This window comes from Symphalangus syndactylus, chromosome 19, assembly GCF_028878055.3.
Source record: "Symphalangus syndactylus isolate Jambi chromosome 19, NHGRI_mSymSyn1-v2.1_pri, whole genome shotgun sequence".
NCBI classification, from domain to species: domain Eukaryota; kingdom Metazoa; phylum Chordata; class Mammalia; order Primates; family Hylobatidae; genus Symphalangus; species Symphalangus syndactylus.
The window spans coordinates 68,693,639-68,721,368 of NC_072434.2; the positions used below are offsets into that span (position 1 = coordinate 68,693,639).

Genomic DNA, 27,730 nt, shown 5'->3' on the forward strand with positions numbered 1-27,730 from the left:
GGCCTCTCTCTGCCACCCAGGCAGGAGTGAAGTGGTGTGATCACTGCAGGCTCAACCGCCCGCCCGGGCTCAAGTGATCCTCCCACCTCAGCCTCCCGAGTAGTTGGAACTACAGGCACACCCTAACACGCCTGGCCTATTTCACTTAAATAAATAACAAGAGGTGGGACATTCATTGCATTTCCCTTTCTGCCTTGGCCATTGGGAAGCCCAAAGCAAAATTAATTTCTCAATTATAGCACTGTCTTCAGCCTGGATTGATGTGTTTTACTGTAGTTGTGTGGTTTTATCATGTCTGTTCTTTTAATGGTAAACCACCAGCTGGGCATGGTGGCTCACACCTGTAATTTCAGCACTTCGAGAGGCCGAGGCAGGAGCATGGCTTGAACCCAGGAATTCAAGACCAGCCTGGGCAATATAGAGACACTCTGTCTCTATGAAAATTTTTAAAAATTAATAATTAGCCAGGCGTGATGGCACTTGCCTGTAGTGCCAGCTACTTGGGAGGCTGAAGCAGGAGGGTCACTTGAGCCCAGGAGGTCGAGGCTACAGTGAGCCAAGATCATGCAACTGCAGTCCCGCCTGGGCAATGGAGCAAGACCTTGTCTCTAAATAAATACATAAATAAATAAATAAAATCATTGTAAGCCACCTTAAATCCTTCTAGAAAGAAGACACAATGTAGGAAATAAAAATAATGAATAGTATAGCCCAAGTTTTTTCCTCAGGTTGAGACTGAGGAGTACTTGCATGCCTTTCCATGACTCTACCCCACCCTAAAAGCTAGGACTACTGCCCCTTTTCCCTTTTTGGGATTTTGTGAGTTCCCACTGTTTTGCCCACACAACCATATTTTTTGGAAGGTCTGTAGAATCCAACTGACAATCTCTACAGCTTTCCTGGCCGCATCTAAGAAGAGCGCTTGCATTTAGTTAGAACCTATTGAGCAAAAGCTCAGAGAGGTTACATTGTCCATCTTCAAGTGAGTAAGAGTCAGAAGAATCCTTCTTTTATTGTTGTTGTTTTAGAAAAAAAAAAATTTAATTTTTTTGTAGCGATGAGGTCTTACTATGTTGCCCAGGAATGGTCCTGAACTCCTGGCCTCAAGTAATCTTCCCGCTTCGGCCTCCCAAAGTGCTGGGATTACAGGTGTGAGCCACTGCACCTGGCCAGAAGAGCTGTTCTAAAGAGCAAGAGCTAGTGCTCATCTGTGGTGTCAGGTGTTCTGTGCAGGCGAGTGCACCCCAACATGGCAGTGAAGCTCAAAAGCCAATTCCGAACCTTCTAGTAGTAATCACCTCTTTCCTCCTGTCGGGACAGCTTGGATTCATGGAAATATTATCACATGTTACCTTCCCCCCACACACACAATTTTACCTCTTCAACTCCAGTGACAGAGTACGCATGACTCTTAACCAGCTTCTGGCTGGTGATGGCTTCGGCTTCGGCTGCACTGGAGACCTGGGTAGAGGAGAAAGTCCACTCAGAGTGGCTGACCCTGACCTCTCAGGGGCCAGCCTTAGAATGCTTTCCAAGGACACACTACACAGCCACTGGGGGCTTCAGTGTGGGACTGGGGTGCAGCGTGGCAATGAATCTCAGGTAAATAAAGTCATCTCCATCCAGACTTCCTCTTTAATTAGGCCTGCAGTTCCAGGCCAGTGCAGGCGCCTGCCAAGCCTGGAAGACAATTTACCAGCCTTCAAAATGCCACCAAGAAACTGGGAAGTCATTTATTCTCTGAGAGTGACCCCCAGCTGCCTGAAGAAGGCTAATTCTCCATGCTGATGGCTCTGGACAGGTCCCAGTCCTCCAAGGTTCTCCCTGAGTGGACTCCTCATTACCCTTCCTATTTCCTCAGCACCCCCTCTCTCATGCCCCGCACCACCCCTTCACCAAAAACCACATCTCCTGCTGGGGTTTGCAGAGAGAGGAAAAAGGGAGGATCTTCTCACTTTGTCAATCACATTTCTAAAATCACCAGGTAAGGACAAGAGAGGAAGACAGGGCAGCCAGAGGGCAGCTGGTCACAGGAGCCCGAGGTGGTGACAGGACCTCAGGGCTGGGGGCCTCCAGCCTCTGGTTTCCACAGCCACCTTGGAAATCCACACAGCTCAGCCTCCCGTCCAGCCACAACCTCTGGTTTCAGAACTTCTCTTTCCTTCAGGGAGCTCAAGATCCATCAGGTATCATCAGTCATCACATTTGTTTTCCAAAACCTCAAGATTATTTAGCAAAAAGCAGGTAGCAAATGGGGGGCCTAGGATCCAGGGATCCTAGGCTATGTTCTTAGGGCCATTCCAGCAGTACTGAAGGGGCTCTAACAACGAGAGGGAAACTGGGGCTCCTGCAATGCAACTAACCCCGGTTCCTACCCACTAATTAGGTCTTCACCAGCCCCTCATGTGCAGGCCTGCGTGTTACCAGACTTGCCCACTAAGCCTCAGACTCTGCTCTGACCCAAAGCCTTCCTAGGCCTCTCTCTCACTGTCTCATCCCTTCCCTACCACACAAGGGGTAGCAGTGGGGGGAGGTGGGGCAGTAGAGAAGCCATATGCCTCACATCAATGGAGCAGCCTAGCAGAGACCCCGCACGGAGGGCCTTCCGGATGATCTGATATAGATTGGCTGGTGGTTTCTTCAGGTCATAAAACTCAGAGATGCCACCTGTGAAATCCTCAAACCCCTCCACCGTGGAACCTCCAGCGAGAGCCTCATAACAACCATTGAGCCTATTGGAAAAGAAAGAACACATGCTCCATTAGCACCCCCAGCAAGGAGACCCGGGGATTGGGGACCGGGACAGTGCTAGGACATACTGTGGCCTGGAAGATAAAGAAGGGCTGTTTGCCAGTTTTGCCTATGGGCCAGGAAGCTGCTTAGGCCACTGTTTTGTGTGCCCAGGTCAGCACTTCACTAGGAACTGACCTCAGCCAACCTCTCTCCAGCCACCACCTCCTTTACAAAGCCAAGGGCAACCCCTCCAGAGCTGGCCCCAGCTGCTTGGGTTTCTGGGGCTGGAGGCACAGATGGGAAGGAGGAGAACTTTCCCTCAAGGCTGAGACGCATCTGCTGAGGCTTGCTGGGAAATAGGACTGGAAAGGAACTGGGGTTGCAGAAAAGGGTATCAGTAAACAAAAGTAATTAAAAGAACCCCAAAGAAGGTTCTGAACATCAAACGCTGGTGAGAAGAACTCCTGAGGAAAGAGCAGACACTTTGTTGAGTTTGGTATCTAGTGCATTTGTTTTAGTATTCTTCATCATTCTTTTAAACATTTACGTTGCCCCAGGAACCTACCTTGGGATTTGAAAGAGGAAAAGCTCAGGCCCAGAGGGGCAGGGAAGCTGGCCCCACCACATACACATTCACCCGAGGCAGAGCTGAGATGCTAAACTCCCCGCCCAGACTTCTGTTTCTCTTAGTTACTGAAAAATGCTCTCTCTCCAGCTCATGGGGGTCTGGATGCTGGGAAAGACTTGGCCGTGACGCCCTGAGTTTGGGGTGGGGTGGCAGACATGGGAGGGACAGCTTTCAGGGAGGCTCTGGCATCTCCCAGCTCCTGGCTTTTCCCACTTACTTGGCATAGGCTTTCTCCAGCAGGGCACTCCAGAATTCATTGCCTTGTTCCGAGTGTAGGAAGAGCAGCTGTCCGTTCTTGGTCGGCAGCCTGTCATCAATGACCACCTCCACCCACTCTCCGTACTGCCAGAACTGGGGAGGGAGGACACAGCGGCAGCTCACATGAATAAGCAGATGTGTAAAGGGAGTCCCTCCAGGGGACCTCACGTGGGGACTCTGTGCCATCAGTGCTCGAGTCTTGGCTCCGTAGGAGCAGGACATGTGTCTGCCTTATCTGTGCACACAGGAGATGCCAGATGAACCCGGGAACATCTAGTCCAGGGTCTGCGTTTGTGCATCAGAGAACTTGCCCAGCGCCACCCAGTGGCAGCAGGAAGTGATTCAGACCCACACCTGACCCTCAGTCCACAGTGCTTTCTGCAAGGCCACGTGGCCTGTGGGAGCTGGGAAGAGGACGGATGTTTGGATATCTGGATGGATGCATTAAAGCAGAGGTTCTCAGACTGAAGTGTGCATCACAGTCACCTAGAGGGATTGTTAAGACATAGGTCACTGTGCCCCAAACCCAGAATTTCTGACGCAGTGGATCTGCGGTGAGCCCTAAGAGTACGGAAAGAAGCGACAAAGGGCCGGAGCAGAGCACAGTACCTGAAAGTGAAAGATTCCCGCATAGTTCTCCTGGAAGTCCTGGTCCCTGGGGACCACCCGGTAAAGCAGCTCTTCATTCAGGGTCAGGGAGGCAATGGCAGCCAGAAGCCAGCAGTCACCTGCGCAGTGTCACGGGGGACACAGATTGGTCAGGCCCAGCCTGCAGGGGCCCTGCTTTCTCTGACCCTGTCCCATTCAACCCAGAGTCCCTATCGCCACATTCCCTTCTAAGTCAGGTAGACAGACTCTCCTCCTCCAGTGCTGGAAATGCACCCCCAGCCATCAGCTTCCCCTCCCTCCTTGGGATTTCTTTACTCCGGAGTGGATCCTCTGCTCCTCCCTGTGGCTGCCCCCTCCCCCACATGCTGATCATTTCCCCACTCCTACACACTCAGCCAGTGGAGTGGAGTGGAGTGGAGTGGAGTGGAGTGGAAAAGAAAAGAAAAGAGGGGAGGGGAGGGGAGGGGAGAGGAGAGGAGAGGGAAAAGAAAAGAAAAAAAGAAAAGAAAAGAAAAGAAAATTGGTGCCTTTGGTCCCCTATTAGCAGCTCTGATTAAGTTGCTTGAGGGAAACATTGAAGCTGTTAATCCAATCTATGATGTGTACATGTAAGAGGGTGTGTGTGTCTGTGTGTGTGTGTGTGTGTGTGTATGTTCCTTGCCCCTCCTGACCTTGGATAATGGAGAGCTGGCTCTGCGTGGTCTGTTTACAGTATTGCCTTTTCTTGTTTCAGAGTTCACCAGGAGAGCCTTGATGCCTCATTGCTAAAGCTCCCTTGAGATACTGCTAGCATTAAATCATCATAATTTGAGGCAGAAGAAATAAAAGTAAGAGAGGTTACAAATCCTGGGTTTTGGTGTTGGTCACATTGGAGACTCAAGGAAATGCAGAAGAAAACAGAAAACCCCTTTCTGTGCAAGTTGGGACCCACCACACTGATGCCACTGAGTGGCGCTTCCCTGGGAGGCATCGTTGTCCCTTGCAGTGTCAACTTCAAAAGCAGCAGCACGGGCCCCAGGCACCACTGCCTACCTTAGCATCCTATGGCGAATCTATCATCCTGGAAGTGATGTAACTTTGCTCACCTCTACTTATTTTCTTATTCCACACCAGCTGCTGAGGTCTCAGTGTCCTCAAGGGTGCTTTTCATCATGTGAAAGGCTATTGCATCTTTCTGGCCCAGTACTGCTTCTTTCCACCTTCACTGTAGATCCCTAGCTCTAGGAGTCTAAGATTTGGTGAACAAGTCCCTGTTTCTCCTATTCATTCCATTCAAACAGCTCCAAAATCCTGCCTGTGCATCTTAGCCTTTATCTTTTCCATATAAACGATCTGAATCTTTTCAATGTGTGTTCAGATGGAAGGCCCTTCAACCTTTTAGAGACCATCTGTCTCACTCTAAGTTTTCTTTTAACACTGTGGCCAGAGCTATATACATATTCTAGGTGTGAACACGTTATGGTTTTCTCAGAAAACCTGTTGCCTGAGCAAGCAGTAAGCCAGGAACCCACATCTGAGGAGCCATCATCTCCATCATCACTCAGAATTGCTCCATCACCAGGTCATCCTAGAAAGCCCTGGCCTCTGTCTGCCTGGATCTTTCCCAACAAAGTCGTTCATGATCTGAACCCAAATTAATTAATTCCTCTCTCTCTCTCTCTCTCCCTCTCTGTCTGTCTCTCTCTCTCTCTCACTCGCTCACTTTTGCTGTGTCTCTCTCACTCGCTTGCTCTCTCTCTCTCTCTGTCTCACACATACACATACTCATTTGTTTCTTTTTCTTTCAAGAGACAGGGTCTTGCTCTGTTGCCCAGGCTGGAGTACAGTAGCACCATCATGGCTCGCTGCAGCCCCAACCTCCTAGTCTCAAGCAATTCTCCCACCTCAGCCTCCTGAGTCACTGGAACTACAGGTGCATGCCATCATGCCTGGTTAATTTTTTTTTAATTTTTTCATAGAGACAGGATCCTACTATGTTGCCCACACTGGTCTTGAATTCCTAGACTCAAGTGATCCTCCCATCTTAGCCTCCCAAAGTGCTGGGATTACAGGTGTAAGCCACCATGCCTGGCCATATTACTTTCTGAAGAGCTTTTCTGATCCAGGAGGCAACGTGCTTCCTGCCTCACTCTCTCACCAGGCTCTCCTTCACAGACAAACACTATCTTCCTAACGGTAACAGGGCTCCTAGGTGAGACTAGACCTGGTAGTCGAGGGAAACAGAGTTGATGTGGATGGGCTGGCATGAGTTATGTTGCTTCTCACCAAAGAAGCCTCAACCAGGGCAGTATCTCATTAAAAGGCAACTTCCAAAGATTGAGCAAAATAACACAGTGTCCTCCTCCCGCCAGCTCCTCTCAGCCCATTTTTCTTCTCTGAACACCTGTGATCATGTCACTCCCCTGCTCGAAATCTTGCGACTGTCCTCCATGGCTCACCAATGAAATACAACCTAACAGGGCATCAACACCGTTCACAAAATGACTCCAACCTACTTCTCCAGTCTTTTTCCTATTACACTCCCCGCTATGAATCTAATCTCCCAATCAAACTTGGATATGTACAAAACATACCCTGGTCTTTTTCACTGATGTGATCTTCCTTGTTTGTTCCCTCTGCTTGCAAACTTCTTGCTGAATCTTACCCCTTCTCCATGAAGCTTTCTCTGATACCTCCTACCCTCCAGCCAGAAGTCACCTCTTTTTTGGTATGTGTCCTAAAGACCTTATTTACGCTTCTCTTGCAGAGTTACCACAAGCTGCCTCAGATCACGATTCGCACCCAGACTGGCCTCAAAACTCCAATCATGCATCAACTCCTTGGCAGAGCTTTCCTTACCCCTACCCCTGGCCTGTCTTACCAGCGCCAAGCCCTTCCTCCTCACACCTCCCCAGCAAGTTCTAAGGCCACTTGATTACATCTGTTTTTCTCTCTCCCCCATCCCTCTCTGACCTCTTCTTGCAAAGCAGCAATGTGGATTCACTCATCTCAGCATCCCCAGCAGGTGGCTGACACATAGAAGCAGTTCAATGGATGTTTGATGAATAAAAACAAATAAGCAGATGACCACATGAATCAATGAATCATATTTTGTTCTGCAAATCTCCAACAGCATCTTACATATATTTGCACCTCAACCTCCCAAGTCTGTGGGGAAGTGGCATTCAACAAGAATCTGCATCAAACCTGACAGATTTCACTTTCACCAGCATCAGGCAGAGGGAGATAAACAAGGTAAGGCAAGCACAGAAGCCCAGTCCTCTGGGGAGTGAAGGGGGCGACTGCTCTGCGACACCTCTAAAGCAAGTGGCTTCTCAAAGAGATCGGAGCAGCCACATAGCCCTCATTACTGGGCGTGGTCCTGGTTCCCTTCTGATGTGAAGGTTCTGGCTCCCAGTCTAAGCTTCTTCCGACAGCCCACCCAGAGCACTTCCTAGATATTACAATTCAAGTCACAGCAACAAAATGTCCCTCCATTGCTGACATCAAACAAGGCGGCCCAGCTGGAGGAGAGTTTAATTTTCTCTTCATCTACCTCACTCCTGACATTTCACAGGGTCTACCCGGCTCTTGCAAGCAAGCACAGAGGCTCGAAGGGATGCCGTGGGTTTGTAGGCTTTTGGATCCTTGCCAGCTACTGCATGAAGTGTGAATGGGTCGTCATGACGAGAATGCGTTTTCAAAGGAATATATCCAAATGTGCTTCCCTTCAGAGTCCTCTGGAAGATGGACATTTACTCTGTTATTCACATTTCAGAAACTTGTTTGGGGACCTGCCAGCAGAAAAACAGCTTTGATCTTGGAGCATAGGTTTTGTTTTGTTTGTTTTGTTTTGTTTGGTTTGGTTTGGTTTTGAGACAAGGTCTCGCTCTGTTGCCCAGATGAGTGCAGTAGTGCAACCATGGCTCACTGCAGCCTTGACCTCCTGGGCTCCAGCAGTCCTCCCACCTCGGCCCCCCAAATTGCTGGGACTACAGTCATGTGCCACCATGCCTAGCTATTTTTTTAAAATACAGAGATGGGGTCTCACTATGTTGCCCATGCTGTTCCTGAACTCTTGGCCTCAAGCAGTCCTCCCACCTTGGCCTCTCTAAGTGCTGGGATTACAAGCACGAGCTACCACACCTGACTAATTTTCAATTTTTTAATTTTCAAAAGCAGTCAGGAGGCTTTGACATACTAGTTAGGTAGTGAATAAGGCAGACAAAAACACTGGGAAATACCTTGATAGACAAGTCCCTCCATCCGGCCACCTTCCAGCAAGGGCTGCTCAGGAGTTAGTGCTCACTCATGTGCTTTAAGCAGAGGTGCACTCCATGGGAATTTAGGGAAGGTTTCCATGTCCTGATGAAGTGGGGCAGGCTTGGCTGGCAGAGTCTTTTTTGCCCATTGCCCTTCCTCCTTCTTCCCATCTGGAAAGTCCACACTGCGCTTGGAGGTGCAGAACCAGCTTGCAATCCCAAGGCAGCAGGTGCAAGATGAAGGTCAGCAAAGGAGAGTGCAGAGCAGAGCACAGTGTGTATCTAGCTCTCCAAGGGCATTACTAAAGTTACACTAGCCCGGGGCTATCTACCTCTAGTTTTCTTATTATAAAAGAAGAACTTGCCCCCTATTTATGCTTCTTGTAGCCAAAGGTTTTTCTAACTGATATTAGAAGCATGACTACAGAGTGATTTGGTATGCCCCATAAATTGGCTCTGAAAAAAGAATTTCACAAAAGGAATTCCAAAATGAAGTTGGGAATAGCCTTTCAAATACACACATTGTCCCATGCACTGGGTTGAATCTATTCTAGGGAGACTGGAAGACCTGGATGGGAATGCCTGTGTCTGGTCCTGAAAAGGAGACTATAACAAATGCTCTCTTAAAAAAAAAAAAAAGGTATTTGAGAGGCCGAGGCAGGCGGATCACTTGAGGTCAGGAGTTCAAGACCAGCCTGGTCAACATGGTGAAACCCCGTCTCTACCAAAAATGCAAAAATTAGCCAGGCATGGTGGCAGGCGCCTGTAGTACCAGCTACTCAGGAGGCTGAGGCAAGAGAATCACTTGAGCCCAGGAGGCAGAGGTTGCAGTGAGCCAAGATCACACCACTGCACTCCAGCCTGGGCGGCAGAGCAAGACACTGCCTCAAAAAGAAAAAAATAAAAAAATAAAATCCACCAGGAGATAATAATCCTGAATCAGACATTGTTAGAAAAGAATCCCTTAATTCAAAAATTCCCTTTACACATTAAAATCAAAGCTTAAAGGTCTGGATGTCTAATGTTATTATAAATTGTAGGTAGCAAGAACTCGAGCTATAGCTTAATGGAATTTCCCAAACACCAAGGGAAGAAATGGATATACTTCTGGACTGCAGGTAGAAAGAAAGAGGAAGGAAAGAAGAAAGGTCAGACATTGGAAACCCTACTGTAGCCCCTACATTACCTTGAGGTTGAACAATGGCTGAAGTGGAAACAAGAGTAAAGCCTCAGGTAGTATGAAGCAGAAGCTAAAGCAGGGAATGCGTATGCCCCGCTGCCCATTCAGGAATCCAGGAACAGAGTAAAGATGGCATCATAGAAAACTTCCACAGAAGATGAGAGACAATGGAAGTGCCCCCAAGTCTCCCTTGGGTATTATGTAAGATTGAGCTGAGGGCAGGGAGGAAAAAGTCAGCTCAATCCTATTGCAGAGGCTGTGGGGTGGACCTCTGGGTCAGGCACTGGAAGGAGGCTGTGATGCGTCATGTCTGCAGCAGTAAGGAGCACTCAGGTGGGGCTGAGTCAGCCAGGGAAGGTCCACTGGACCCTGAGGAAATTAGAAGAGACCATACAACATGCCAGTCACATCTCCAGGAGGCCAGCAAGGACTCAGAAGTCAGCACTAGGGTACGTAAGGACTAGCAGGCTTCTCTCATTGGTGGGAGGACATTGTTTGGCCTTCCTTATATCCAGGTGCCATCCTAGGATGGTGGGGGAGGAACCAGACTTTACAAAGTAAGAAACCACCTGTTTTAGTCCATATGTGCTGCTATAACAAAATACCATACACTTGATGCCTTAGAAACAACAACACAACTCTGGAGGCTGGGAAGTCCAAGATCAAAGCACCAGCAGAGTTGATATGTGGCAAGAGCCCACTTCCTTGTTCATAAATGGCTGTCTTCCAGTTTTGTCCTCAAATGGCAGAAGGGGCGAGGGAGCTCTCTAGGGCCTCTTTCATAAAGGCACTAATCCCATTGATGAGGGCTTTGTCCTCATGACCTAATCACCTCCCAAAGGCCCTACCTCCTAATACCATCATATTGGATGTTAGGATTGCAACATATGAGTGGCGGGAGGGGGGACAGACACAAACATTCAGTCTATAGTACCACTCAAATAGAGTAATTGAAAGCAATATTTATCCAAGAGAGGTAAGAACTTGAAACAGGCAGAGGCATAATACCTTTAATTGGCTAGTTTATGTTTCCCTCCCACTCGTGGTCCATGGAAACTGGGGCTCCTCAGCAAGCTAAGAATGGTTGAGCAAAATAATGAATGCTGTGCTGATTGCACATCTGAGTGTAATGCAAAGATTTTGACCCTGCTAATATGTGCTTGTTTTTTAAAAATCCGTCTTCAATATTTTATCACAGCTGAGGCATCCTTAGCCTACTCTTCCGCAGAAGGCGGCTCTAAATGTTTTTATACACAGGGAGCTATTTCAGCTCTGTACATTACCACGAAGCAGTCACAGAGCCTCCCTTCCCCCATTTGGTGAACACGCCTTTTGAAGCCCTTGGCGTTTGATTCATGCCATTTTGACTACCTTAAAACACACACACACACAAACACACACATACACACACTGACTTTTTTTTTAACCACTCCTTGTGGAGCAGGGCTAATTCATAGGCAGTGTGCCCAGAGTCGACCCACACATTGACTTTTGACTCTATTTGCTTTGTTGACAATTCTCATCTCTCTGGCTAGACTTGGAAGCTGCCTGGAGGCAGGACAGTGGGCCTGGTGGTTCTCACAGACCCCAGCATAAAATGCTTACTGACTGAATTCACCTCAGTGTAATTGTATCAAAGTTATTTGAAAATTCAGACCTTAAGTAACCTGTCACTAGTAAAGCTTTCTGGGACCCACTTTCAGCTTCCCCCCTTTTTCTCTCACTTCTGCCTTCTCTGGCTAAAAGCAAATTTTGGCATTCAAAGGAAGGCTCTGACTTGCTTCTCAAGCTTGTTCCCCATGCCTCAAGTACAGCCTCATCTGCCCCACCTTCTGACACTCACCTCTCTGAAGGCTCCACGTATATAATGATTAGACGCAGGTCTACCTGGATTTGAGAGACTGACTTTTTGACCTCCCGCAAGCCATATAATTATACCATTCTTCATTCCCTCCAAATGATACAGATGCCAACCCACTGTGACCAGAGGTAAACCTAGACTTTTCTGAACCTGGCAGACACCAGCTTGACTGGGTCTCCAGTGCCCAGTGTGGATTTGGTATTCACCCTGCAGCCCTAGCACTATCTGTAGCCACACTCCACCTCCACCCTTTCCCCCAGCCTAGCCCTGGAGCACAGATGCCTGCCAGCCCTGGTAACGCTTGGCTCCAGCTCTGCCATGACCTCTTAGCATCCTCAGTACTCCTGTTTGCTCCTGTCACCTGCTCCCCTGATTCCCATCACCATCCAGCAGCAGCACCTGGGCAGGCTGGCCAGGTGGCACATGGGGCTGGGGAGTGAATGAGTCAGCCATGTTCCTACTCCTGGGCATCCTGAGCAGGATCCTCTGTTTAAGTTCCCGTCCCTTAGAATCACTTAGTAAATCTCCCCCATCTTGCACCAGCCTCCAACCCTCCTGGTGTTCCTCTCCCTTCCAGCTTAAGGGGTAGCTCCTGTATGCCATCATCACTCACTAGCGCTTAGCAAGCATAACCGTGTGCGGGGCCATCTGCAGGACACTGGGACAAGAGAGACCTAAAGAACACCGTCTCTGCCCTTGAGAAAGCTACAAACTTAGAAGAGTAGAAATAGCACAGGTTTTGGACTCGGAAAGCCTGTGTTCAAAGCCCCGGACCCTTACTTGCCTGCTGAGTGACCGGCAGCAATCACTTGACTCTTAGGATTCTCAGTTTTCTAATCTGTAAAATGAGTTTGGATCTCACAGTTTATTGTGCAAGATCATCTGATACTGAGCAAAAAGGACTTACTTGTAACAAGCGAAATGTTTAGGGATATCTGTATATATCTCCAGTTGGCCTTCTATATCCATGGGTACCATATGCATGGGTTCAACCAACTGCAGGTTGAAAATATTTGAAAAAAATGGATGGCTTTGTCTGTACTGAACATGTACAGACTTTTTTCTTATCATGATTCCCTAAATGATACCATATAACAACTATTTACATAACATTTACACTGTATTAAGTATTATAAGTAATCCAGAGGTGATTTAAAGTATATGGGAGGATATGCATGGGCTATATGCAAATACTACATCATTCATATCAGGGACTTGAGCATCTGTGGCTTTTGGTATTCACGGGGATCCTGGAACCAGTACCCCACAGATACCGAGGGAAGACTGTGTGGTGTGGTGTGTGTGTGTGTGTGTGTGTGTTTGTGTGTGTGTGTGTGTGTGGTCTCCAGTTGGCTAGAGAGGACATCAGGATATAAAAGATATCAAAGATACACATGAGTATATATGTAGCAGCAGCTTTGATATTTTTAGAGTGCCTCTGGAGTATCTTCATTAATGTTCCCCCATGGATAAGCCAGCTTCTCTCTCCCCGACTGAGAATAATCTCTCCCAATAAGCAACTGCTTCTTTGCTCATAAGGAACAATTCCCTGGCCTTTCCATATTCAGGGCAAAACAGGACCTTCAGTGCCTCTGGGAATCGTAGGCAGGGGCTTCTGCTGACACCCCAGGCTCTGTGGTCCCTACTCTCCCTCAAACAAACAACATAGAACCAAAGGGAATAATCTCGGGCAGAAGCTCACATGCACAATTAGAAACATGAGTCCCTATGCTGGGGCCCTGCTCTGTCCTAATCCATTCACCCCGTTACTGCCTGACTGCTCTGAGTCAGATTTAAAGCACTCGTTCCCTGCACCTTCTTTGAACCTGCAAATGTACTTCAGCCTAGTGGATTTTGCACATCTGGAAGTTGCCCACAATAAATCCTGCTAATGTAGAATTAAAGTAGGTTAATCTGGCCAGGTGAGGTGGCTCACGCCTGTAATCCCAACACTTTGGGTGGCCAAGGCAGGTGGATCACCTGAGGTCAGGAGTTTGAGACCAGCCTGGCCAACATGGTAAAACCCTGTCTCTACTAAAAATACAAAAATTAGCTGGACGTGGTGGCCTGCACCTGTAGTCTCAGCTACTTGGGAGGCTGAGGCAACAGAATTGCTTGAACCTGAGAGGCAGAGGTTGCAGTGAGCCGAGATAGTGCCCCTGGACTCCAGCCTGGGTCACAGAGCAAGATTCCGTCTCAAAAAATAAAAAAATATATAAAATAAAGTAGATTAATAAGATGGCTTTTGGACAGGGTAAGTTCCTAGAAAATGCAGATGAGAAAAAAATGTACTATAGGCTCAACCCTTCACCCTCCAAGAGTTGAAATCACATAAGCCACACCCTCATCAGTGTACTGCACAAGGAGAGTGCCTTCTGTTAGAATCATTTTAATTGGGAAGCCATTAGGCTGGGGCAGCTACACCACTTTAAGGTTTTACCTAAGCAAGCCAAAGCCCGATGCAAACAGTAAAATGAAACTAGAGACTTTAATGATCAGAAACCACCAACTAACCTCTAAAACCAGTCTTTCCACTGTAATCAATCAAATGTGTTGTATTTGTCTTACTTCCATATTCAGCCTCTAAAAGCCCACACTGCCGTAGCAGAGCTCTCTGAACCTCTTCTGGTTTCAAGGGCTGCCCAAATCATGAATCCTTCTTTGCTCAAATAAACTTTGTCACATTTATTTTGTCTAAAGTTTTTCCTTTAACACTTCCTGTATTTGAATCTGCCTGTGCTTTGCACAAGACAAAGTGGCTATTTAATGCCCATCTGCCAGACAAGTAAAGCTGAGGCCCTGAGCTCAAGTGACCCCCAAGGCCAGACAGTGTCAGAGCCAGGACTAGTTCTAGCAAGACGATGAGTTTTCTGCCTTCCCAAATCTTGCAGTGCCACGTGGAAGCTGAAGTAAATACATTCACATCATTTGAAATAAATGCCCTAGATCTCTGTACAAGGGAAGCAAGAAACTTCAGGAACAGTCCCTCCTCCTGTCAACCTACACATAGCTTCTCATCAGCCCCTTTTCATCCTCACTTTCCAATTGCCACCAACCACCCTCTCTCCCACCCCTTGCTAGCATTTGGTTCACCCTCTGACCTACCTCATAAAATAGCATCTCCTTACATTGCAATAACATAAAACAGCCTGACTTCTTAGAGTCCTTATAAAGATAAAAATGAGATAAGATACACAAGGTGCCTAGCTTAGTGCCTGCCACATAGAAAACCCTCAATAAACCTCCTTATTATTCACTGTTATCTCCCAACATACAATTAACCCAAACACCAGGGAACCCAAACAAGTGAATCAACAAATGTTTATTGAGCGTCTACTGCCTATAGGAAAACAAAAACTGAAATGATACCAGGAAGTTGCTTGTGTCCTTCCCTATCCACCCCTATGTTTGGTATAGGACGCAGGACTGCTATCTCCCACCACCTGCCTTCCTGTCCAGGTTTCCCATCTCAGGCATCAGAACCACTAGTTTGTCAGTTGCTGAAGCCCAGGAGCCGTTCTGATTCCTTTTCCTCACTCCATTCATATCCAATTGCTTCCCAAGTGCTTTTGATTTTATTCCTAAATAGGTCTCAAATCCCATCCTCCTCCCTAACATTACTGCCATCGCCTCCACTCCCAGTAAGACTATAAAGGACCCTCTTTCTCCAGATAGTCATCATTCAGGAGCAGTAATTAGGAGGTTGCAAAAAGAAGCAAAATTGTCATGATGTGAAAATATTCATAAGTTTTCACCCAACCATCCCTCCCCACCGAACACTAGAAACACTAAAACTACCAACCATGCCAACCTCACATGCAGATACAATGCAAGGTGGTTGCAAAGTGACACTGAACATTTAGCTCAATTTGCTGGATTTCATGAAGTTGATGAAAGTGATACTGGAGATCTGCTTCGGTGCCACTGACCAAGAAGTTGGCAGAGTTAAAGCAGTTGCAGCTGAGGAAGGAAAACTGCTGAGGTTCAGGGCAGGATTGGTCCTTGAAAAGGTAATGGTTTGAGTGTCAAAGTATTGAAGGAGGGCTTTGGAGAAACTAATGAACTCTTTGAAAGTTTTCATGATTCTTCCTCAAAACTCAAGCGGGAAGCAAAAAGTGTTGCATCCTGCTGTCTTGTCTTCTTTTCAGCATGAGTTCTCCCCTCAAAAAGTCAACAACTGAGTGATTCCTTGTTCTAAGAGCTAGCGCAAAACTGCAATTATTACATAAATATCACGAAATACAAAGTCACATGAAAACTTTTTCATAATTTTTTGTATTATCTTTCAAAGTAAAACACTAATAAAGCCTTTTTTTAAAAAAAAAATGTTTACTAAGGAATGTGGACCTCCATTTTACTTTCAGTGGTCCCTTTCCAATATCAGTTATCTGCAAATAATGAGGGTTTCCTGTCTTGCAATTGTCTCTTCCTGGTGTCTGCACTCTCCACACTGCAGCGAATCTGGCTATAAACAGCCCTGCTTTAAAATCTTACATGATTCTCCATTGCCCTTAGGAATAAAGTCCAGAATTCTTCACACAGTGCCAGAGCCCTGCGTGATCTGGCCACTGCCTCCCTCTCCACTCTCAGCCTTTGCACTAACTGCTCCATGTTTGCACCAGTCCTACCACTACTTTGCAAGTCCCCCGCCCCAGTGCTATGCACTTCCTAGCCGAAGGACCTTTATTCATCTCCTTCCTGCAGCCTGGAACCCTCTTCCCCGCCTTCTTTCCCAGGAGAGGAAAGGGTGCCTATTTGTTCTCTGCTGTTTCCTGGCATGAAGAAGGCACTTGATAAATATTTAAATGAGTAAATAGGCTGTGAAAGTTCTTCCTGACTCTGACAAATGAGTATGTTAGGTAAGCCACATGTTCCCTCACTCCTGTAAGCATCCACAACCAACGGTACTTCAGTCCACCACCATTCATCACCGTGAGCCCACCTCCTACTGTACTTGTAAATTAAGAACCTGGCACGCCTTACTAGAACATCGTCCTCCTTTTAGAGTGGATAATAGCAAGCGAGCAGTGTTCTAGAAGCAAGATTATAGAGAACATCAATCCTGGGCATGACAGATACCCAGAAAACTCAAAAGGCCCCAGGTGCTGTGTTCTCAGCAGACGGTGGGGTATTGGGGTCGCCCAAGGAAGAAAGTCATTAAGAGTTTCAAAGATTAGTCCCAAGTCTGGTATTTTTCTGAAACAAAGAGTTTCAAAGATTAGCCCCAAGCACTGGTGTTTTTCTGAACAATGGTAACGTGACTCATTTATGGCAACTATAATTTTTATAGCCTCAAAATAACTCTTTGGAGTCATGCTGCATATCATAAGGCACACTAATCCACTTCTGCTGCCCCCCGTAGGTTTCCCGGCATCTCCACTCCTGGTTCCCATGACGACCCAGAAGGGGCCTCTCAGACCTGATAGCAGCGTGTGGGCAGCTCCTCAGGGAGGGGCAGCTATCACACATCACTACATTTGGCCAAGGACAATTCTGGGCCAGGGGGGTCTTCGGCTTCCAGGAGCTACAGAGCACTCCAGAGAGTTAATGTACTTCAAAACAGAGGAAAGAACAGGAAAGGCTGGCAGGTCATCTTTGAATCGGAAGCCATTTTTGCCTTACCTTCTAAGTTTTCAGTGGAGAGGAAAAGGAAAAAGAAAAAGAAAAAAAAGTAAGCAAACTCTTCACAGCTGAAGAAACTTGGTCATATTATTTCAGAGTTGCTCCTAGTTGCTTATGAAGCCCACCAGGCCAATTCTCATCCATCTTGTTTCTGTGATTGCAGAAGGAATAAGACTCAATGGCATGAAACAGCTTCAGGACTTTCTGCCTCACCTCCAGCTTTAAATCAGACCTTTAATGCTACCTAGAGGGAAACATTTTTCTTAGTAAATTATGAAAGTGGAATTGATTCACCAGAGGGGGAAAAAACCCACTGAGTAAATATATTTGAGGCTTATGTAAACACATCTCAGAGTGTGTTTCAAGGGAAAGCGGCTTGCTTACTGAGTTTAATTATAATGCTCTTTGGTTTCAAAAATAAGACAAAAATGCTAGAAGCCAGGTGTAACAGGGAAAGAAATGAAAAGATGAGCACTGAGATGCAATTGTTAGCCCAGGCACGGCTGAAAAACACGGGATGAGATACAAAAATGGCACATCACCGTTATTGCTAGGGACAGCCCTGGCACACTGTCAAGTGTCCCCTCCGAAAATGATCCTAAATGGCCCAGTAGTTCCAACTCTGGGCTAGGTATCCTGAGGTTTCCAAATATACATAGATCTTTAAAGTGCATCGAATATTAAACAGAGGATAATGGCATCTCCTAGCAAGATGAGGGTGGTCTTCCAGGCTCAAATATACTGAGATGAGGTGAACTGAACTCAAATGTTAAAATGCCAAGGAACCCAGTGGGATGTTGTGAGCAGAAAACAAGATACTTTGAGGCCAGGAAAATATCCTGAGTACAATGCCCAAGAGCAAAAATACGTGAAAGGAGATAGAAAGGAAGCAAAACTCTTAAAGAGAGTAGTAGAGGGGACCCTGGCCAGGCTGGTGGGCAGGACAACTGCAGAGAAAGCCTTTCAATCAGAAGCCACTGACTGCACAGAAGCCTGGAGCGCATCTACAGAAGCACAGAGTTTCTCCAAACACCAAAGTGAGGACAGCTAGCAGTAGCTCAAAGCACATCACAAGTGAAAGCCGACTGGAATGCAGAAAGTCCCCGGGGTCCACACCATAATTCAGGCCCGGTGGGGGCTTGACGTAGACTAAAGGCAATAAACCCGTCGTAACCTGCTTGCAGATCTAGTCTGTCCAGCGCATACAGTACTGGCCAGAGTAGTGATTTCTAGATTTCTAGAAAATCTAGACTTCTGATTTCCTTTTTAAAAAAATTTTTTTCATACAAACAATCCCACAGTACTTATTGTCATCTTGTAATAATATAAGGGTAATCAAAACAATATGAATAAATATTCATATTGGACAAAGGACACCTAAAAACAAACTATATCCTTCTCAACAATTTCTCACTTCATTGATCATTTCTAGTTGGAGACACTATGTAGCCGAGTAATATTATCTCCTTTTAGCATGATCCAACCCAGTTGTTTTAACTTTGTTTTAGAATAAATCTCTTCTCATCAACTAATACAAGGTTCATATACTCATCAAAACCAATGATACAGCCTTCTATCCACATATTCCCTGCTTATAGAGCCATACCTGAATCTGAGATCTATTTTGTAAGAATCTGAAGATGAGGTTGATGGGCTCCGTCATAGCCTTCTGCACTTTCTGGCCCTGACCACAGTACACCGTGATGGAATTTCCTAGATTCTGATTTCTTACAAAAACTGCAAAATCTGGCCAAAATTTCTCTCTCTACTCATTCTACCAATATTTACTGAGCACTCACTTTGTGCCAAGTATTCCAGGCCCTAAGGATAAAACAGTGGGGAAAAATAAAATCCTTGATGTTATGGAGTATGCATGCTAGTGAGAAAGACAAACAATAAATAAACGCATGTGACAGGTGGTGGTAAATCCTGTAAAGAAACCACAGCAGGGTGAGGGGAATGAGAGTTTCTAGGGGAGCGGTAGGAAACACAAGGCAGTCTGGGAAGGTCTCCCGGCTCCTGCATGGCAGCATCCAGCTCGAGCTAGGTGATGGCCTCCTCCTCACACAGGGCAGGCTCTCTGGTTTGCCACAGTCCCCACTACTCTCTCATTACCTCCTCCTGGCCTACTTTACTCATTTATGCAGCCTCTGTAGGCATCAGAGTTGTGGCCCCCAGAGTTAATCCTTCCCTAGATCCCTCTGTATCGGTCAGGGTTCTCTAGAGGGACAGGACTAATAGGATAGATGTATATATGAAAGGGAGTTTATTAAGGAGTATTGACTCACACGGTCACAAGGTGAAATTCCACAATAAGCCATCTACAAGCTGAGGAGCAAGGAAGCCAGTCTGAGTCCCAAAACCCCAAAAGCAGGGAAGCCAACAGTGCAGCCTTCAGTCTGTGGCTGAAGGTCTGAGAGCCCCTGGCAAACCACTGGTGTAAGTCCAAGAGTCCAAAAGCTGAAGAACTTGGAGCCTGATGTTCAAGGGCAGGAAGCATCCAGCGCAGGAGAAAGATGAAGGCCGGAAGACTTGGCAAGTCTAGTCCTTCCATATTCCTCAGCCTGCTTTTATCCTGGCCACGCTGGCAGCTGATTATATTGTGCCCACCCAGATTGAGGGTGGGTCTGCCTCTCCCAGCCCACTGACTCAAATGTTAATCTCCTTTGGCAACATCCTCACAGACACACCCAGGAACAATATTTTGTATCCTTCAATCCAATCAAGTTGACACTCAATATTAATCATCATGCCCTCCAACTCCAGATACCCAGGATCCAGCAGAGAAAGGAGACACTGCTTCCAAGCAGACACACAAAACAAGTCAGAGCGAATGGGATTTGAGGAAATACTAGCCTAAGCCAAGTCTGAAGGGGGTGGGGGGAACACTCCAGGCACTGCCCTGTTAAATGATGGAGAAATACAGTTTTTGAGTCCTGAATACGTGTACAGAAGGGGCTCCAGATGCAACTGGGGAAGGATCCCCAGATCTGTCTCCCACTATAGGGCACAAGGCTGGGGGTTCCAGGTGGCAGTGCATCAGGGACCAAGGTTGAGCAAGAATGCAGACCAAAGTAACCAGGTACTGGGTCATGAAGCCTGGGAACACATCCCAGGGCTGCTCAGCTACCCTACAGGACCCCTGAGGGAGGCACAAAGAGGCCTCCTGGAGCAGAAGGGAGAGGGTAAACTGAAGTGCAAAGTAAAGGGAGAGAGTAAACCAAACTGCTCCACTTTCAAGGAGCAGGTTTGGGACAAGGTATGGAGTGGCCTCATTCCATTCCCTAAGCCAGCAAGAAATGCCACCTGTAACTTTACGAGGTGACTATGGGGATACAGGGAGCACTGTGGGGAAAACAGACCACTCTCTGTACAGGGAAGATCCAATCCACTTCTGCCAGCTGGTGAGGGATTGCCCAGCCGGAAGTCAGCAAGAATAGCTGAGACAACAAGAGGGAGGTGACACAGCAACCACAGGGCCGAGAGAAAGCACTAGAGAGAAAACAGTGCCTGCAAGGGACTTGTTAGATGGGACTTGTTTCCATTCCTCAGGTTCATGGCCTCTTAGAAGAAGGGCATCACCTGTCCTTTCTCCCGTGAGCAGGTGGTGTGGATTTGCTTCCAGAAGGACCAGCCTTTTCTGGGAGCATCCTGCTGTATTCCTTGGATGGCGGGAGCCAGCCTACTGAAGAACTGAGGGTGTACATCTCCCAGCCAGTCCCAGATGCTGCTGCCAGGGCTTCCAGTAAATGCCCAGAGCTGCCCTGAATGTGATGGAGGCCTTAACACAGCCTGTAACCTCACCCTTCCTGCTTCTGCGCCAGCCTGCCTCCACCTTTTTCTCTTCAACCACATCCCCGAGAGAGCACACATAGGCTCCCTTGAGCCTTGGGGACTGGGACATTGCATTACTGATGCTTGATCAACTGCATTGTCTTCAGATCTCTTTTAGTTATGCTCTTTAAGAACCATCCACATGTGCTGGAACTAATGGCTGAGGCGGGACAGCAGGGTACCCCTAGTAAGCAGAGAGAGCTGAAGAAGCCCAAGACTCACGGCCAGTCTGTGATAGAGAAATTGTGCTTAGGCCCTGGGATGATGTCTGCAAAACTGAAGCCACAGGCAGAGAGCGGAGCTGATAGGTGTGAAGTCAAGTCCTAACACTGGGGTCTGTGAAAGGTGTTAAAATAATCATCCCGTAGAATGCAGAACGGATTCATTTTAACAAGCAACCCTCTGAGTAGGAATCAGCAACACTCTAGGACTTGATCTTCAGACCCAAACCTCAGGCAGCTCAGCCAAGCTGGAGCTCAGAGAGCACCCCCTGGCCTAGGACCACCTGCCACCTCTCATAAGGTTCAGGGGGTGTCTTCCTGGGGACTCAGGCTCACCGGCAATTTTGCACTTTTCTTACAAAGTGAGGAATAGTCAGGTCAGCTCTGAGTAGGTGAAACTGGAGAACACTGACAAAATTCTCTTCTGGCAAAAAGAAGTCTCCCCTGGCAGAAGGAGCCCAGCATTCCTGTAAGGCAGGATTCTTAACCTTTCCTGTGCATTGTGAAAGAAAAGTAGAATATTGGGACCCCAAACTCATTATGCTAAAGGAAAAGTTAAGCTTGGGAATTGAGTCGCCCAAAAACTACCTTTCTTTTGTTCCCAAACAGATAGTTGTAATTTCACAGGCTTGCTTTATCCTATGTAAAATGCAGATTTACTAAGCACAAGAAAAATGCATAAATGATTTGTCCTCTACCCACTTCTTTTCACATGTAAAATGTAGATTCACTGAGCACTAATCAGAGCCTCACAAGAATGTAACCACTTGTCTTATTGCCTACCCTCTCCTTTTTTTTCTTCCCTCCTGCTTGCTCTTTCCTCTTTAAATATTGAAGTTCCCAAAACCCTCTTTGGAAAAAGAACAGGTCACAGATTCCACTGCTACTTGTGTTTCTTTTTCCCAGATGTGTCCTCAACCCTAACAAAATAAAACCTCGAATTGATAGAGACCTGCTGAGGTCACTTCTTGGTTTACAGGAAAGACCCCTTTGGCAAATGCTTCAGACGAAAAATAGCGCCATAAAAAAACTGTTATACTGAAAGTTATCAAAATGTTTTTTAAAAATTATAATAATGCTGTGCTTTTCTACTAATGTCTTGAACAAAAGATTTGGAGAGGGGCCTGATAGACAACATAATTATGAAATGGCAGTGAGCAGACGTGGGGTTTTGGATATTTGTAGCAACTGTCATGTGATATGAAAATCACCCCTGATTTCCATGACTGTACTTCATCTCCTGCAGTCATACGGAAAGGAGCTAAGTTAGTGAGGATTCGTGGAACTCTCCACGCAAAGCAGAATTCTTTCGTGCTCCTGAAATAATGCGCAATATGCAAATCCTCCTGTAATCCATGGCCTCAAACTCTCATTAAAGTGGAAGGGGTTGCCCTGGGGACCCTTTGTTCAGAGTAGAAAGGAGAGTGGTGTTAGTGGAACAAAACTAGAGGGCGATGAGCACCAAGACCCAAAATTGAGGGAAACGATGTGCCGCAGAGTAGAGGAGCCACCACGGGTAGCAAAGTGAACTTCCCCGAATCACAGTTAAGCCCTCTGGGCCGCATGGAGCTGTCACCTGCAGTTTTTCCCACCTCCTGGAGGCCTGACCCTGTGCTCTCCAGAATCAATGAGCGGATTTGGCCCTTTACGTTCCCTGAGGCTTCCCTGATTGCTCATTAAAAGTACCTGCTCAGTCCTAGTGAATTGATTTACTTTGCCACAGTCCTCGAAGGATGCTACAGATCAAAAGGTGTCCAGGAAAGTGATCTTAAAGATGCTGACACTACTCCCAGTTACTGACTAGCGGTGTGCATGCCAGGCCCCTGTTCCAGTCCAGGCCACACTCCATGGGGGAGCGTGGACTCACAGAGGAAAATCAATGTGCAGGTTGCAGAAGAGAAGGCAACTGGATTTAGGTTGTTGCTGTTGGTTCCTTGTTTGCCTTTAGAGACATAAGAAAAGGTCCAGTCATTCTCTTTACAAAACAGAAATACAGAATATAAAACTCAATAAATGCAACAAAAATGAAAAAGACATCCATTTCATAGAGGTGAAGAGAAAAATCAGGTCAATAGAGAAAAGGGGGTTAGAAGACAAAAGCACACACAGGCACAAACACACGGAGTATAAGACAGAGTGAAAAATAGATGGGGAAGGCAGGAGACAGAGAAAGAAACCCCAGCACTTACCAAACCCTTAAGGCAAAGCTCATCTCACTCATGAATCCTGCTCCCAGTGGAAAATAAGCCACCCACTAGATTCAAAGTTTGGATAAACCTAGTAGCATGTGTTATTCAAAAAGCACTCTAATTTCTTTCTACATTCTGGAAGTCTCTGGTCCTCTTTTAGGAAAGAAGAAAGTCTCTTGCTCCCCATTCCTGAAGGCAGCAAGCATCAAATTTCATTTTTTAGAGACCAAGGTCTTCTACTTTTATACAGTAGCATTGCTCATGTGGCCTCTGGGCCTATTAACACATAGAGAGGATTCAAGTCCTGTTGCATTTTCACAACCGTAGGCACAAATGATACCACGCCTTAGTGTTTCCCTGCCTGTGGATGCACTCAGGTAAGAACTGGATGGAACTTGCATGGCAGGTAGAGTTAGCAGTTACTGCTGAGCCTGTGAGAGACCGGCTAACTCTGAGAGTCCTGCTGGGGTCCCCAAGATGCAGTGAGCACTGTGTTCCTTTATTCACAGCCACCAGCAGGGGCTGGGGACAGTCTCCTTCATGACCTGTTCCCAGGACATCCTTCCACTGTCAAGGATCAGTTAGCACCTCCAACCCCCTTAATGTACCCACCCAGCAGTGTCAGCAAGCTGGCAACAGACATGCAGACAAGCTGGTTTGCATGAAACTCTGAAATCTTTTGAAAATAGAGACACATAGGCAACCTCAGGATGGAATTTTTACTCTAAATGCCTGATCCATCCTAATGGACAAAAGTGATACTGGCAAAGGAAAATGAAAAATACAAAAAGCCTTGGATTTAGGCTATCTGTGTTTTCAAATGATTTAATAACGATGACAGGCAGGGGTTTACACCAACAGATCAAAAGTGCAACAAACATTTATGGAGCCCTGCTAGGCACCAGGCACCGTGGATATATCGATGTGTAAGACAGTCTCATGGAGCACACAGTCAAGACTCCCAGAGTTATTAACATCCCCCTCCACCCATGGTAGCCCCCTCTTCCTAGAGGACAAGGAACCAAGTGTCAACTCTCTACCCATCACAACCACATGACCAGCTGTCTTTGATTATATCCCCACTTTACAGCTGTAAAAACTGAGGTGGAGAGGCCAGAGATGCACCAAGAAGACTACCTGTGCATGCTGAATTAGGCACTGCTAGTGGTAGATCGAGAGAGAGAGGAGGAGCCCTTGGCAAAGGCATTTCCAGGAGCATTGCAGAGTGATGGATTTAGAAGACGGGGAAAGATGCCAGGGCCATAGGGCTCAGAGGGCAGAGGTAGACTTGGAGAGGGAGAGTGCAGGCTGGACCAGACCTGGGTTCCCCCTCCATTTACATGTTGGGGTGTACCTGCCTTATTCTTTCTGCCCAGAGCCATGGCCATGCCCCCTTCCTTTGGATAGTTCTCCCTGTGGTTTTAGAGGAGGTTCCCAGTCACAAGAGGCTCCCAACAGCAAGAGTGGGCCCCTGACCCAGGCTGGGCCCACTGCTCTGGCTGCAGTAACTGGCTCAAGGAGTGAGAGAAGACCCAAACCATAACATCACAGTCCTTTTCTGAGATCTGTAAAACCAAAGCTGGTTTACAATTATACTGAGGGAAAGTCTGGAATCATTAGTGGTCCTGTTTCCTGCCAGATGGATCCTGTCTGCCATGGAAGAGAATGAAGCCAACCTGTAGATACCAACAGAGAAGAGAGATGGGCAGAGAGTGTGCCAGGAACATTTAGATCCCTGGAACCAGGCTCTGAGGCCAACAATGCCGTTCCCCTTCCATGATCTAGTTGGATGAGCCAATAAATTCTCCTTTTCCTTAAGCTATTAATAGTTGGGTTGGACTTTGAAAGCCAGTTACCAAAGGAGTTCTGGTTGATATATGGGTATGACTTACTATAAGGGGGTGCACAAAGCCAGAAATGGGTACTGTATTCACTGGACAAAGTCTATTTCAGTGGCCACAGAGACCACGAGATGCTCTGAGATGTGCATAGGCCAAAATGCAAGGGAGAGAGACTGTACTGGAACGAGCAGTGGAGGGACTGGCTGGGTCCCTGCAGTTTCCTGAGTGATGTGCACCCTTGAGCGTCCACTGGAAAAAGCACCCACAGACATGACCCACAGGGGACCGCACATTATAGCTTATTCCATCACCACATGGGGCGACCCTGAGACTGCCTTCCACTCCAGTAGGACACTGAGTGTGGGTGGCCCTTGCTAGACCTGGTGAGAACGGGCTCCACTGAGAAGACAGAGCAAGGAAAGGCTGGGATTGCCAGGAACAGCAACTCTGAAGAAGGACTCTCCTTCTCAGTGTGCCAGGAGGCCTGAGCGTCGTGGGAGGGCTTTCGTTTGAGGGCTGTCTCAACAAGGGATTTACTCATTTAATTACTTAAATGGAGGTAAAATCATACTGTCCTCCTTCAGGGACTGAGCTGCCCAAAGAAAAGTCATATTCTACAGGAAAAATTACTTGAAACAATTGGATCCTTGGCATTCAGCTTCGTCAATCTTTGTTTTCCTAAAATATGTCTTCAAGGAAAGCCAGCTCCTGGGCTCTATGTAAGCGTAGGCTCTGATGTTAGCCAAGAGACTCATACATTTAGGATGAAAATCTGGCTTAGCAAGGACAGTAGGGAGGAAGGGACAACGCACAGCCCACCCTGACAGAAGCAGCCAGACTTTGGACCTGCTGGCAAATAGCCTCACACACCCAATATGAAGTGCAAACAAGGAGATCCATCCTTTGGAGGCAGGATCAATCCACCACAGTGCATACACACGACAGAGTGCAACACTTGGAATGGGTCACAGAGAACGAAGTTCTTTATAGACTGTTATGGAAAGATCTCCCAAATACTTTATTAAGTGAAATAACACCAAATAATGGCAAGGTGCCAAACAGTGTTGATAGTGTGCTGCCTTCAATACAAGAAGGGATATTTAGAATATATACTTAGATTTGCTTGAATTTGCATAAAGAAACACGGAGGGAATTTTTTGCATGGCTGCAAGGCAGTGAGCAATGGAGTCAGTGGAGTCAACTGGAGACAGTGGGAAACAGACTTCACTGGGTGCCTTTCAGTTGCTTTAATTTTTATATTGTGTGTATTCAAAATAATGATGAAATAATAACACAGAACTCTATGAAAAAGACATCATTTTCATTATACAAATCAACTGTTTTAAAAAATCCCAGCCTGGAAAACATGGCAAAACCCTGTCTCTACAAAAAATACAAAAAAATTAGCTGGGTGTGGTGGTGCACGCCTGTTGTCCCAGCTGCTCAGGAGGTTGAGCAGGGAGGATCACTTGAGCCCAGGAGAAGGAGGTTGCAGTGAGCCGAGATCGGGCCACTGCACTCCAGCCTGGGAGACAGAGCCAGGCCCTGTCTCAAATACATATATATATATATAAACATCTTTTTTTAGAAACCCTTACAGCAGATCACACTGTGCTGTGTTGTACCCTGAAAAGCCAACAGAACATTTAACAAATGTTAATCCATATCAGGCCCCAGCTCAACAAGTGCCGCGTGCTGCTCCCTTGTTCTTTGGGAACACACACGGTATGTCAAGTGGGGAATCTCTCCTCTTAATCTCTCACAATTCACCCACTGTTCAGGACCAGCCCTGACTCAGATCCCTCAGGCCACAGAAGCTGTTGCAACTCAGCCCCTAGCTCCCCACCCTGACGCTCTGGGTTATAGCCTTGGCGCTGTGAATCACCTCTTCTACTGGCAGAGGCTCAGTCTGCACCTGGCTCCTTTCAGGAGGTTGGACTCCCCAGCCCCTTTCCGCCGTGTTCATTAAAAACCACCACCGCAGCGGCTGGGCTCCCCGGAGCAGCCACCACAGAGGCTTCCGCATTTGTTCTGATGTGAGCTGGATTCGGAGAGCTGGTTTGGTTCATTTCCTGTGCTTCCAGCCTCCGTCTCCACTGGCAGCACGCACTCACCATGGTAACGCTCAGGCCGATTTCTGGAAACCCTCACTTCTCCTTGCTTAAAACTATTCAAAGAAAACTCCATTCAAGCCCATCAAGGAAAAGGTACTTATTAAATACCTTTCCCAAAGTTAAAACATCTCCAACAAGGAGCTGTTTGAGGCGCCTTCGAAGTCGTGTGTCCCTGAGACGCATGCATAATTAGGTTAAACATGGAGCTGGAAGTAAAAAGGCACCACACTTACCCAGAACAAGAAAAGGTCAGAACACTACCCCTCTGTGAGCTCTCACACGGAAGCTCGGGAAATGGAGGCTGTGGTTTTCAGGGAATGGGGCACGCGCTTGTGTGCGGCACCCCGAATCCTTCCCGCTGCTTGATCGTCACGCTCTGTGAGCTCTTTCTAAGGTACA

The 27,730-nt window shown here is 47.0% G+C and overlaps 1 protein-coding gene and 1 pseudogene across 1 annotated transcript in view; both read right to left on the reverse strand.

Moving 5' to 3' along the window:
* LOC129458277 (calpain-8-like) overlaps positions 1-27,730 on the reverse strand; it is a 58,881-nt gene that overhangs the window by 20,897 nt on the left and 10,254 nt on the right. The window contains exons 3-6 of the mRNA XM_055233988.1: positions 4,229-4,347; positions 3,579-3,712; positions 2,564-2,732; positions 1,378-1,461 (exon numbers count right to left, since the gene is read on the reverse strand). Of these exons, the coding sequence (XP_055089963.1) occupies positions 1,378-1,461; positions 2,564-2,732; positions 3,579-3,712; positions 4,229-4,347 (506 nt within the window). The remainder of the gene's footprint in view (positions 1-1,377; positions 1,462-2,563; positions 2,733-3,578; positions 3,713-4,228; positions 4,348-27,730) is intronic.
* On the reverse strand, positions 18,434-27,243 carry LOC129458797 (small nuclear ribonucleoprotein E-like; annotated as a pseudogene).